Source organism: Prionailurus bengalensis, chromosome F2 (assembly GCF_016509475.1).
Source record: "Prionailurus bengalensis isolate Pbe53 chromosome F2, Fcat_Pben_1.1_paternal_pri, whole genome shotgun sequence".
Lineage (NCBI taxonomy): Eukaryota > Metazoa > Chordata > Mammalia > Carnivora > Felidae > Prionailurus > Prionailurus bengalensis.
In genome coordinates, this window is record NC_057353.1 from 38,504,496 (window position 1) to 38,516,926 (window position 12,431).

The following is a 12,431-nucleotide window of genomic DNA, read 5'->3' on the forward strand; positions in this document are numbered from 1 at the left end:
GAGGACCTTTTTTATTCAAAAGTTCAAGTACTTTTTTATTCTGAAGGCTTTCAGAAACCAGATTTCTACTCTCTGGACACATAGGTATTAAAAGGGCTGCAGTAAATTTATACCATGATATTCTTTCTCTTGGCCTCACAATTTTAGTTAATATATTGGCTTTTTGGTTTAATTCCAATGGCACAACTCATAAATGCAGGCTTTTTCTTCTGGGACAGGGGGAAACAATCATAAACTAAAAATCTTTGACAGCCTGTCTGTTCTATTATAAAATGTAACACCCTATCTAAAAAAGAAAAATCTCCCAAAGGTCGTGTGAAAAGAGGGCAGCACCACACAAAAATCTGGGGATACTTCAAACAGTAGTTTGAAACAATACATTATTCCTTGAGAAATTCCAGTTACTTAGCATGAGTGTGAGAATTATATGGTTTGGAGAAATCGAGAAAACTGAATGAACGATTTCAGAGACAGGGAAGAACTATTGCCACAAATATTTGTTCATAGTTCATAGTGATGCTTATTTTCTCAGCCCATGAGATGAAATTTCAGTTTGTTTATGAGACTGGCTATTCTGTTCTCAGGCTGGGCAGTGGCCGTCTGAATGTTTCTGTATGAATGAAAAGCTCATCTTCCAGGGAATAAAAAAGATAAGGACATTTAGCAACACCTTCTTATTTTTCTGAATTTTATAGAACTGGTAGTCGTCTGATGTATTGAAAATATGCACGCCCTCAAAAAGTAAGGCTAGATTGTCTGAATATATTTTGCACTATAAACCCCTCTGGCAGTTTTATGTTTTTGCACAGCTTGTAGGAGAGAGACTGGACTGGCTGAACGCTTCCTGGTTTCATTAGCATAACCCAGCCCACCTCCAACACACGCCCACAACTACCTCATTAGCCATTGGGAATGGAGCCAAAAACATAAGACTACAGTGAATATAAGGGGAATTACTGGCGAAAGAGCTCTAGACCAGCTTAACACTGAACCCATTACTTTTCCAAGATCAGAAAAATATTAGACTAACAAGAACCATTTCCCCGTCTTACTCAGATAAGGATTCAAGGTTTTAATCTATAGCTTTTAATCTAGACTAATTAGCTTCACCATAATAAGACATACAGCCTGGCTGCGTATATTTAAGTACTTCTGTTAATCTCTTTCCCTTTCTCCCTCTTTTATTGATTTATTTTTCTGGATAGCTTTGACATTGTAAACCACGGACGAATTGGAGCCTGGCATTGAAAAGAGGTGTTCTGCAACATTTTTTTTTTTTCTTGTCTAAAGAAGTTTACTTCTACAAGAGAGAATCTGAAAAATGACAGGGGCAAAGAGGAAAAAGAAAAGTATGCTGTGGAGCAAGATGCATACCCCTCATTGTGAAGACTTTAAACAGTGGTGTAGAAGGCGGCTACCTATTCTGGAATGGGCACCACAGTATAATCTGAGAGAAAACCTGGTTCCAGACACCATGTCTGGGATAATGTTGGCAGTTCAACAGGTGACACAAGGTAATGTACTGCATTTGATTTTCCTGTTTTAAGCAGAATAGATGTCACTTCGCTTTCTTGGAAAAGTATTATGACCCATGATCTATAATTTAGCTAGTGAAATGGACACTTAATTAATTGTGGGAAAATAAGCGCATTGACTATCTATATACAAAAGCATTCCTAGTTGTCTTTTTTTTTCTATTTTTTAAAGCTATTAAACACTGAACCAATTTTTGAATGGTAATATTACATATTTGCAATGTTAAAATTCATACTATATAAGTGTAAAAGATCAGTAATTGTGGGAGAATGAATTTTTATAGCTTGACCTTACTGATACAGTTTGTTATTTTCACTGAGTCAAGCTATAAAATATCTCCTGGCTTGAACATATCGTTTGTAAACCTAATTAGCAGCACACAATTACCTGTTGTAGCCTTGAGAGTCGCTATAAGCAAGGAACAGAGCTTTCTGTACATAAAGGAGGCTCTTTGCCAAAACCATTATTTGCAAAGAGAATCCTGTGTGTCCTTAGAGCTTGTATTTTACTGTGCATGTTGATTTAATTCTGTATCACATTACATACTGTATTTATTTCTCAATAAGAAATTTAAACTGGTGAGAAGTCTGAGTTTAACTTTCCCAAAGCAGATTCTAAGTGGTATTCTGGATTTTGATACATAGGTGTTTCTCTTGGTGAAAGCTTTAAGTTGAGTAGTGTGTACATGTGTGTGAACATGTGTGTGTGTGCATGCATTTTCCTTAGAGATATATTTATTGCATTATTATTATTATTTTGCTAATTCAAGTAATGATTTCCTACCTGTAGCACGGAAGGGAACCAATTTCTCAACCTTGAAAATTTGGAACACTTTCCTTGGCATAGACTGTAGATTTATATTTCCTTGCAGTTTCACTACATCCCTAGCTTGAACTATTATTCATTCTGTTAAATTATAAGCACTCTTTTAATTGAGTTATTCTGTAGCTGGAACAAACTGGTTTGTGTATTTGTGTTTTTAGTATGATTAGGACCATCTGCACTGGTGGCTTTACTTTAAGATCCATAAGACTATCATACTTTATGGGATTCCATTTCCCTGAATAGTCTAATATTACATTTTTTAATGACTATTTTGCCAATAGTGAAGCATGGTAATCTTTAATAAAACTGCAAAGTAAATAATAGGTTAGGGCATTTTGAGCCCTGTTTTTATTCAGTTTTAAATTCAAAATGTGACACTACTATGTACTTTGAATCTAAGCGATTGACTTCCAAGGGCTTTTTCACCAGATAGTTTTAGTATAAATGTATAAATTTATTTTGCTTTAATGTAATGTAAAGTGAAAGAGAAATCTATTTTTTAAATAATTTGTTTTGTCATCTCTATAGAATATCAAGTTAATAAGGAAATCTGGGGATATGATAAAGATGTTTGTGATACACCCTTAGCAAGAGTATTTATGTGTAAGTCTTTGGTAGTTAATTGTATGGCTTTCATTTAGATAGAGATTTTGAGGGATTTTGTTTTATGAGTCATATATTTCATTGGTTATAAAGAAACACATTGGCCAGCCCCTGACTGATGGGAAGCACAAAGCTTACTCAGCCCTGTGTCTTGGAAAGTTATGGATCTGGCTGTTGGTTCTCTTGGAAAGCTACCAGTGACTGGGCAAGGCTATGCCGCTAGAAAGAACTTGAAGGTTTTCGTTGATGTATAAAAAGACAAATTCTTCAAAAAGTACCTATTCTTTTGAAAACAATTCTCTTAAACTTTCTCATGCTTACCCACCATGGAGAGATAAAAAGTGAAATATAGGTTACCATTGTTATAAGGGGCACTGTGCTAAGCCCCTGTGTTCATTGTCCTCCCCTTTCCTAACAAAAGCCCAAGGGACAGCAGTCTCTTCTTCATTTTCCATATGAGAAAATGGAGGTTTAGAAAAACAAGTAATTTTCCCTGGATCTCATACCTGATAAGTGGTAGAATGAGGGCTTGATTCCAAAGCCAACACTTTTAACATTTTATACTTTATGTTCTACACTGCCAAGATAACTAGACTTTTTCATAATACCAATGTTATTGGTAATAAAAGACATTCCTTTGGAAAGGTATGAATATTCCTCCCTTCAAATTACTTTTTCATTTAGGTTTCATCCCTGAAGTTTTTAGACTCAAAGGTGAGTGACGAAGAAAATAACTACAGCGGAATGCACAGTAAGAATGGCATTTAGATGTCATTAGCTTCTATTTATGTGAGTATAGGCACTCATTACCAGCTACATTTCTTTAGGAAAATTGGAAGAAAGGGGTAATTTTCGCTTTTGCATCATAACACAATAGAAACAAATACCTGTTTTCCCTCTGCTGATCTTGGAAGCAGCTTTTCAGTTACTCGGCATAGTTGAATTAGGTGAAATTGTTGAATCAAACATTTTTTGACCTATAAATATGGAAAGTTATATGGTTCAATCCAGTAGTTTTTCATTCTTCTCTCTCTAGAAACGTCTTTAAAATTGAGAAGGATAATGGAAACTAACATTTGAATGTATTCTATATGACAGATATGTTAAATTACGTATTTTAAATCGCTTTACTAAAGATTTCCCAATTGTTAAATATCGATGATTATCAGTCACTATCGTATTTGACTCACGTATAGCATTTTACGTAGTGAGTATACTCCTTCTAAGACTTTCTTCTCTTGGTTTTGAGACATTGCTCTTTCATTTTTCTCCTACCACATCTCTGGCCTTCTCTTCTTGCGAGCCTCTGCAGCTTTTGCCTCTTCCTCAGTCCACCCAAGCGTCAGTGTCCAGGAGACTCAAACCCTGGCCTTCTTCTCCAAGAAGGCCTTAGGCTTTTTAATCTGCATAAGAGGTTTTAACTACCGTCAGCCTGCTAATGAAACTTTCTCCTAAACCCAAGATCCACATATCCAATTGGACAAACCTAGACTTTTCTAAAAGCACTTCAACTGCAGCATTTAGTCTTCTAAAACAAACCGAATAGCACCACCATCCTAACTAGAATTATAATAATTAAAAATAATAACAGTAATTTTCAAGCACACATGTAAACCGTGTGGTAAGAACATTTGACATTGTATACAAAACTGAGACTCAGAGAGAATAAGTCACTTGCTTGAAGTCACACAGCAAATGAGTGGAAGAGTTAGGATCGGAACTCAGAGAGTCTGGCTCCAGGAGTGTCTCATCTTACACCAGACTGCTTCTCATACGGGGGGGTCTCCAAAGTCATTCCCAACTCTTCGCTCTCTTTTGCCACTTAGCTCGTGAGCACACAGTCAGCCCCTAGGTTCTGTTACTTCCAGTCGCTGAGTGTCTTTCCAACCAAGTAGTCTTCTGCAGGCCTCCTGCTGCGGCCCTAGTTCACGGTCTGCGCCCTTGAAATCATTTTGTGGCCCTTCCTTCTCTGTCTCCTCCTGTAGGCCATGTTGCATACTGCAGCCAGAATGTGAACATCTGAACACATGTCTTCTCTGTCCAAAAATCTTCAGTCCTCTCTTTCCTGTCGGATAAAAGGCCAATTCTTCAGAATAATTTATTAGATCATTAACAATCTGGGGCCCGTGATACCAAGGTCTACTCAAAGAGGCGTCTCCTCTGAAAATCCCTCCCAATCTCCCGGGAAGATGCATATTTTCTTCCCTCCTACTCCCTCTGTACTTTTTACCTATCTGCACGATAGGCCTTAGCAGATTGAGTTATAATATTTCGATACAACTCTTTCCACACTGGTCTGTAAGCTCTGGAAACAAAGGTAATGTTTCAATCTTTACGTTTTTACCAACTTGCATGTTGCCTGTTGCATAGAAGTATGTTTTTAATAAATATTTGCTGGAAGTATTAAAAACAATTTAGCTCCTGCAACCTCTGATTATTCCATAGTAGCATAGTGCCACTCGAGGAAGGAAATTAAATTTACATTTTTAGGTTTTCAAAAGAAATGCAACAGAGATACGAAGAGTAAGGAATACATTAAAAATATGAGTGAGTAATGTCTTCCAATTCCTTTTACTTTCCTGAAGTTACAAACTTGCAGCCCTCCAGACAAATCTGGTAAAAGATATATTTCCTTTCTTCCAAAACAATGTTAATTTTTTCTCCAGCCAACATCAACAAATATGAACAGTTCCTATATAAATCCAGATGCTTGACCTCTCTTGAAAAGGGCGAATACACGGCCATACGGGGCCCATATTCCCATTTGGCAAAGATCTGCTGGGCCTTCCTAGAGGCCACCCCCTTTAGACAGGGCATGCACTTTGCATTTTGCCAGTTTCTTCATCACTCACCCATTGCCACCCTTCCTGCTAGTATTCCTGTTACTTGCCCAGCCTGTGTCTGAATTTGTTTCGCCTGCCAAGACGAAACAAATTCAGACGTATGTTTTGTCAATGGTTTTGTCAATTTGCCTAATATGCCCCTAACTCATCCCTAAATAAAACCTTTACCGAGAGATTACATAAGATTAGGTTCTTAACTTAGATCCACAGAAAGTTTTTTTTTTTTGAGAGCGTGAGGGTGCAAGTGAGTGGGGGGGGGGCAGAGAGAGAGAGGGGGAGGGAGGGAAGTGGGGCTCATCCGAAGTAGGGTTTGAGTTCAACGGAAGTGGGGCTCGGATTCACAGAACCTTTAGGTCTGTGAACCTGGGTTTATGTATTCCAATAGACTTCATTTCTTTATAATCTTTTGCATTTTCTGTTAATTATTTTTTTATTTTTTTAACGTTTATTTACTTTTGAGAGAGACAGAGACAGAGCACGAGTGGGGGAGGGGCAGAGAGAGCCAGAGTCACAGAATCCGAAAGCAGGCTCCAGACTCAGCTGTCTGCACAGAGCCCGACACCGGGCTTGAACTCACAAGCGGTGAGATCATGACTTGAGGTGAAGTCAGCCACTCAACTGACTGAGCCACCCAGGCACCCCTCTGTTAATTGCTTAAAAAAAAAAAATTCTGCGAAGGAGTACATAGGTGTTGCCAGACTGCTAAAGAGGATTACACCTCCCCAAAGTAAATAAATAAAAGTATGGATGTCCTCATTTCAAAGGAAGAGAAACCTTAGATCACTCTTTTAGCATATTCAAATATTTCTTTGAAACAATGTGCATTTTTAAAAATCTTTAATAAATCTGGAAGCCCTCATCACCACCAGCAGGTACAAGGCATTATAGTCGCATCTACCACAATAACCTGTAACTGACATTTTGGGGGACCTCACTACAGAATGTGTTTTGAAGATGAGCAAACATCCTAGAGAATGTCATTAACTTAAAACATATCGCAAACATGGTGGGCAAGCTGAGCAGTACAAGACTGTACTCCCTAGAGTATCTAGTCCACACTCTAGCCTGAGCAAGCACTTGGGGGAAATAGTTTCTTTGTTTCCAACCTGAAAACTCAAGCACTGAGACAGGGAGGAGACCTAAATGCACGACTTGCCATGTAAGAAGCTAATCCACTGAGAAGGAATATGAGAATGTTTTGCCTTGCATTCCAAGGGATCACCTAGAAATTTTGTTCCCAAACCATGAAAATTTTATGCTGCCATAGGGTTGCCTGATGTTCAAACCACAGTGTTCTGGGCCGCAGACAAAAGATGGATATTCCTTATAATTATGCAGAATGTGTGGCATTGCTGGCACCGAAACACATGTGTGGAAGCCGAGCCTCGTTGCACTCCTGAGGGCAGCTTAGTGACATGTGGAACAGTAAGTGGAAACTCCTGAAGCGTCCTGCATTGGGAAGATGAAAGGCTTGTCTGGGAATTTTCCCCTGCGTGGTCTCAGCTTTGAGGATACAGAATCCTAGCATTAGTGATATATCTCTAACCTAACCCCCTTAATCACTAGTTCTCCCTGCTAGTAACTTTTCTCTCCTCCAGAACAAGGGGCAGCAAAATATTGCCAAGCAAGTCTCAAGTATACTTGTCCTGACCCTTATAAAAATACGTCCACCGGTTAGTAACACTTTGCTGACTTTTCTCTTGCATTTCAATCTATGCCCTGACCTCACCTCACAGTATAACTTCAGGCTTCATTTGACACTCCTGGTTTTCTTTTTCTTCTTCTTTTTTTTTTTTTTAATTTTTTTTTCAACGTTTATTTATTTTTGGGACAGAGAGAGACAGAGCATGAACGGGGGAGGGGCAGAGAGAGAGGGAGACACAGAATCGGAAACAGGCTCCAGGCTGCGAGCCATCAGCCCAGAGCCCGAGGCGGGGCTCGAACTCACGGACCGCGAGATCGTGACCTGGCTGAAGTCGGACGCTTAACCGACTGCGCCACCCAGGAGCCCCCTTTTTCTTCTTCTTAAATGTAAAGTGATGATGATCTGTATATTAAAGGGTCATTTACATACTTCTGCCTTTAGAGGAATGCTCTTTATAGTGTTTAGAGTTGTTCCCGTGGCAGAATCATGACCTTTCCTTCTAGGGTGTGGAGAATTTAGCAAGGTTTTCAACAAAATAGATTGGCAGTGAGTGTGAAGATAAAGTGTGTGGCCTATTTGGAGTAGACTTCTAGTAGACTTCTAGGATCCATCCTTGCTCCTGTTAATGACTATATCTTGGATTATTTTTGAAGAAACAACCTCTCTTCCATTTTTAGTATATGTGGTTTAGTATATGTGTATATAAGGTTGTAATTTTGGCTCTAGTGATGGAGTCTAGGCTCATCAGTGGGTTAAGTCCCCCTCAACCAGGATTCTCAAACCTGTAGATCTATTGGCGGGGGGGGGAGGGGTGCCTGGGTGGCTGAGTCTGTTAGGTGTCTGACTTCGGCTCAGGTCATGATCTCATAGTTCGTGGGTTTGAGCCCCACATCGGGCTCTGTGCTGACAGTTCAGAGCCTGGAGCCTGCTTCGGATCCTGTGTCTCCCTCTTTCTCTCTCTGCCCCTCTCCCACTCACCTCTGTCTCTCTCTCTCTCAAAAATAAACATAAAAAAAAAAAACAGCCCTGCAGATCCATTGGAACCACGTTAGGACTTAAAAGAATACTGGTACCTGGGTGCCATTGTCAGGCAATTGTCAAATTTCCTGGGAGTGGTTTCCAGACATTGAGACATTATGTTTTTTCCTTTTATAAGTTGTCCCAGATTCTGTTGTGTAACGGTGTTGAGAACTGGGTGCAGATGCAGTGATTGGTCCGGGGAGAGCTTGTGGCTCAAGTCTTGGTCGTTGGTACAGTCCCCTACATCAGGCCGGGGACTGGTTCATGGATGAGATCTGCCGCCTAGGCACAAGGGCACAGATTTACTATGCCACAAGTCAGTCACTTTTTGTTTTAAAATGGTAATGGTAATACAGATGACCTGATTGGTCCATCAGTCTGGATCCCAGGGGATCCTGGGATTGTAGTGGGGGCAGCTGGCAGTGAGGATGATGTGCCTTTATAGCTTCCCAGGACCTCTGCAGCCTGAAAATGAAGCCAACCCAGCAAAGAGCATAGCAGAGAGAAACAGTCCGGAAGACAGCTAGCATACCCTCAACTTTTTACTTGCATGTGCAAATTGCTTAATTAGTGGGGGTGCCTGGGTGGCTCAGTCAGTTAAGCATCTGGCTTTGGCTCAGGTCATGATCTCGTGGTTTATGGGTTTGAGCCCCACATCCGGCTCTGGGCTGACAGCTCAGAGCCTGGAGCCTGCTTCCGATTCTTTGTCTCCCTCTCTCTCTGCCCCTCACCCAGTCGCGTTCTTTTTCTCGCTCTCTTTCTCTTTCTCTCACACAAAAATAAACATTTAAAAAATTAAGGTGTTTAATTAGGTTTAAGTTGAGTTAAACTACACATTTGAGAATTGTTACAATTTAAATATTACACATTTTTTTCTAATTCTACAGAACCTGGCAAGATAGATATCATTGTACTTTATATTTTTCTGAGAAGGGGGGGTTTGAGGCTCAGAACACTAGATCACTTGCCCCCAGTTCTAGCGCTGCTTAAGAGGGGCTCAGGCCTGATTCTGCCAGGCTCCATCCCTCATCCCTTACTGCCTTCTGTTCCCCTGTTAGTTCAATTATAACAGATAGAGGACCTAATGTGGGCAAAAGAATGCCCGAGCCTCCCTTCAGCCCCTCAGGTGCCCCTACCCATGATAACACCTTGCTTGATAAAATAAAACCCAGAGATTCTGGTTGAGAGTGGAAGAGGGCTCTGCCACAGGGAAGAAATACCCAGACCAGGGCTCCTCCTCTCTTCCTTCAGAGCTTCTCGCTGCCCTCTGTTAGACTTGCTTCAGATGAGAGAGGGAGAGGACACGTGCTGTAACACTGGCCTGAGCATCAACGAACAATGGCTTTCACCATGTGGTGGAAGGAACACACGGATAAGCTGTTTGGATGAGACTTTACTAAAGGCTAAGGGGCAATAAAAGGGAAAGAGGGAGTGTCATGGGTTTGTAACCAGGCTTCCTTGTCTTCACTCGGTTTATTCTCCTTTATCTCAGCTCTGCTGTCCTCCATCACAGTAGGTTCCGTCTCTAACCCTCACCACCCCTGCCCAGAGCACCACGGTGGACATTTGTCCTTTGCCATTCTGAGTCTAAGAGAAGGCCTACCTAGAGCTCTTCTAACTTTTCTGACCTTGGAGATGTCTGCCCACCAGGCATGACTCTACTCCCTCCGTAGCCATGAGCTCAGCAGCATAGGTCTGTCTCAGCTTAACACCATTTGTATAAATAAAAAACACGAAAGCGTGTTTCTCTAGTCTTTGTTCTTGATCAGCTTTTCCCCGTACATTTTGTTTTTCAGGAGCTAATCCATTTCCATGGCTTCAATTGCCACTTTTCTGCTGGTGAATTGTAAAAATGTTATTTCTAGCCCAAGTTTCTCTTTTTAGTTCTAGCTCTAAATATCCGGCTGCATATTGAACACCATCTTAATATCTCCCAGGGACATATTTACAACTGGACACATCATTTTCCCTCTCAAAATCAGTCCTTATCCTCTGTTCTGCATCATACTGAAAGTCACCCCCATCTACCCAAATGTCTATGCAGGAGTCTGGGGATGATCCTAATTGCCTTTTCCCCTTCACGACTGTTATTCAATTAAGGAGGTTCTCTAAATTCTTTCTTCTGAATGTCTCTCAAATATACCTCATGCCCACTGTCCTTGTGACAACTACCTCAGTGTTAACAGATATTGTAACATTTGCGGAATGCTTAAAATAATGCCGTAAAGGGTACTAAACTACAGGTGTATTATATGAATCGATCTTCAGAATAACCTAAGAGTTTGAGACCATTATTATCTATATTTTGCAGATGAAGGAAGGAGAATTAGTTTGCCTGTAGTGCCAAGTAATACAGTTTCTATAAAGCAGAGGGAGCATCTAAATGCTTGTCTTTCTGATCCTGAGCCCATGCTCTGATCTTCATTAAAAGCCACCATCATTCCTTCCACGCCAGTTAGACTGTCTTCTTGTTTATGGTTTTGTGTCTCTGTGATCTATTCCAAACTGCCACAAAATTCTTTTTGAGTTAGATATTGGAGATCTTTGTCTTAAGTTGCTTCAGCTGCACCTTTGCTGATGGCTTTTGGACCTTTTTTGGTGTTTCACTCTATACAGCGTCCTTGCTTTACACCATCTTGTTGGTCTCTCTCCCTTCCCCTCCCTTCCCTCAGCCCTTCCCTCGTGGCTCCCTGGAACTCCAGATGCTTCCCTGGAACCAAAACCACAGGTGTGTTTTTTATTGACATGTATAATGTTGGGAACCGTCAGTTAAATAACAGAAGACTTTATTTTAAAACTGAGTGGGTGTTCCCCCTGTATTGAATCTAATCATCTAATAACAAAGGGCTCATATTCCTGAACGGAAACTCCTGGGCTGAAGCTGATTGGTGCTTGTGCCCTTTCTGTGGGCATGGACTTTCCAACTTATCATATTCCCCAACGTTCGCTATCCTTTTATATCAGCACCACTTCGTTCTTGTTATTCATCCTTTTCCAATCCAGAGCAGGACATTCTCAGATTCAGCTCAAGGACAGCTTGATTGTCCAAATTCATGACAGCATGCCGAAGCAGTATATATTTAATATAAAAGCAGACACAATTTAGAATGTAGTTAGGTATATAAATAGTCAACTTTTCTCTCATTAGACAGGATTAGACTTCTGAAGATGTTTATCAAAGCCCTTCAATATCTGGAACTTACTTTTGCAGCCACATCTCTTCTTTTTCACCCTGTGTTCCCTAATTTACCTACTTAACTCGCAATTGCATTTGTTTTTATATTTGATTTCCCCCTCAGTTAGGACTCTTTATAGTCTAGGGTGACCAACCGTCCTGGTTTCAGCAATGAAAGTCCTGAGTCCTAGGAAACCCTTTCAGCTCCTATCAAAGTATTTGGCACATAGTAGGTAGGTACTCAAATGTTTGTTGACAGTGAAAAATCATAATTGAGGTGATAGGGCAGAATTTTCCTGTGTCCACTTTCCTTTTGGTGGCTACTCTCCCCGTGGAAACTTTCAGTCTCTTACAGTTTCTGATATTTAAGCTCGTAGGTCCGTTGATCCTGAAGCTTCTTGGTCCTGGTAATTCTTTATTTTCACGTTTGTGAGATACCACCTGTATAAGCAGCCCTGGGATAACAGAACGATGTAATTTGCCTTAACCCCTCTAGTGATTAGAACCAATGATCTTTGATTAACGATCTTTGTCTATGAACCTAGAGAATGTGTGTCTATAGGAATTTTGTTTGCATATAGTTGTGGTTCTTGAACATATGTAAATTGACTCTGGGAGACCCATTTGTAATATCGCTGAGCCCTGAGCCCACTGATGCTGTGAACCAGACAGCTGATTATACTGTGGTTTGCTAATAACAATTCTAAGACCACCACAAACCAGTTACCGGAGGGAAGTAACTTTCATCATTACCCACACAGTTTGGGTTTGATTTCTTATGTGT

General features: G+C 40.5%; 1 protein-coding gene across 2 annotated transcripts in view; it reads left to right on the plus strand.

The window, feature by feature from the left end:
* Window positions 1-931: 931 nt before the first annotated feature.
* The window catches only part of SLC26A7 (solute carrier family 26 member 7), a 118,429-nt gene continuing 106,929 nt past the window's right edge, over window positions 932-12,431 (plus strand). Inside the window, exons 1-2 of one of the 2 annotated variants that reach the window (XM_043601354.1) lie at window positions 934-1,069; window positions 1,206-1,514. In XM_043601354.1, coding sequence (XP_043457289.1) covers window positions 1,322-1,514 — 193 coding nt within the window. In that variant the 5' untranslated portion in view covers window positions 934-1,069; window positions 1,206-1,321. Of the gene's footprint in view, window positions 1,515-12,431 lie in introns of both variants that reach the window. The other variant, XM_043601353.1, reaches the window with a different exon arrangement.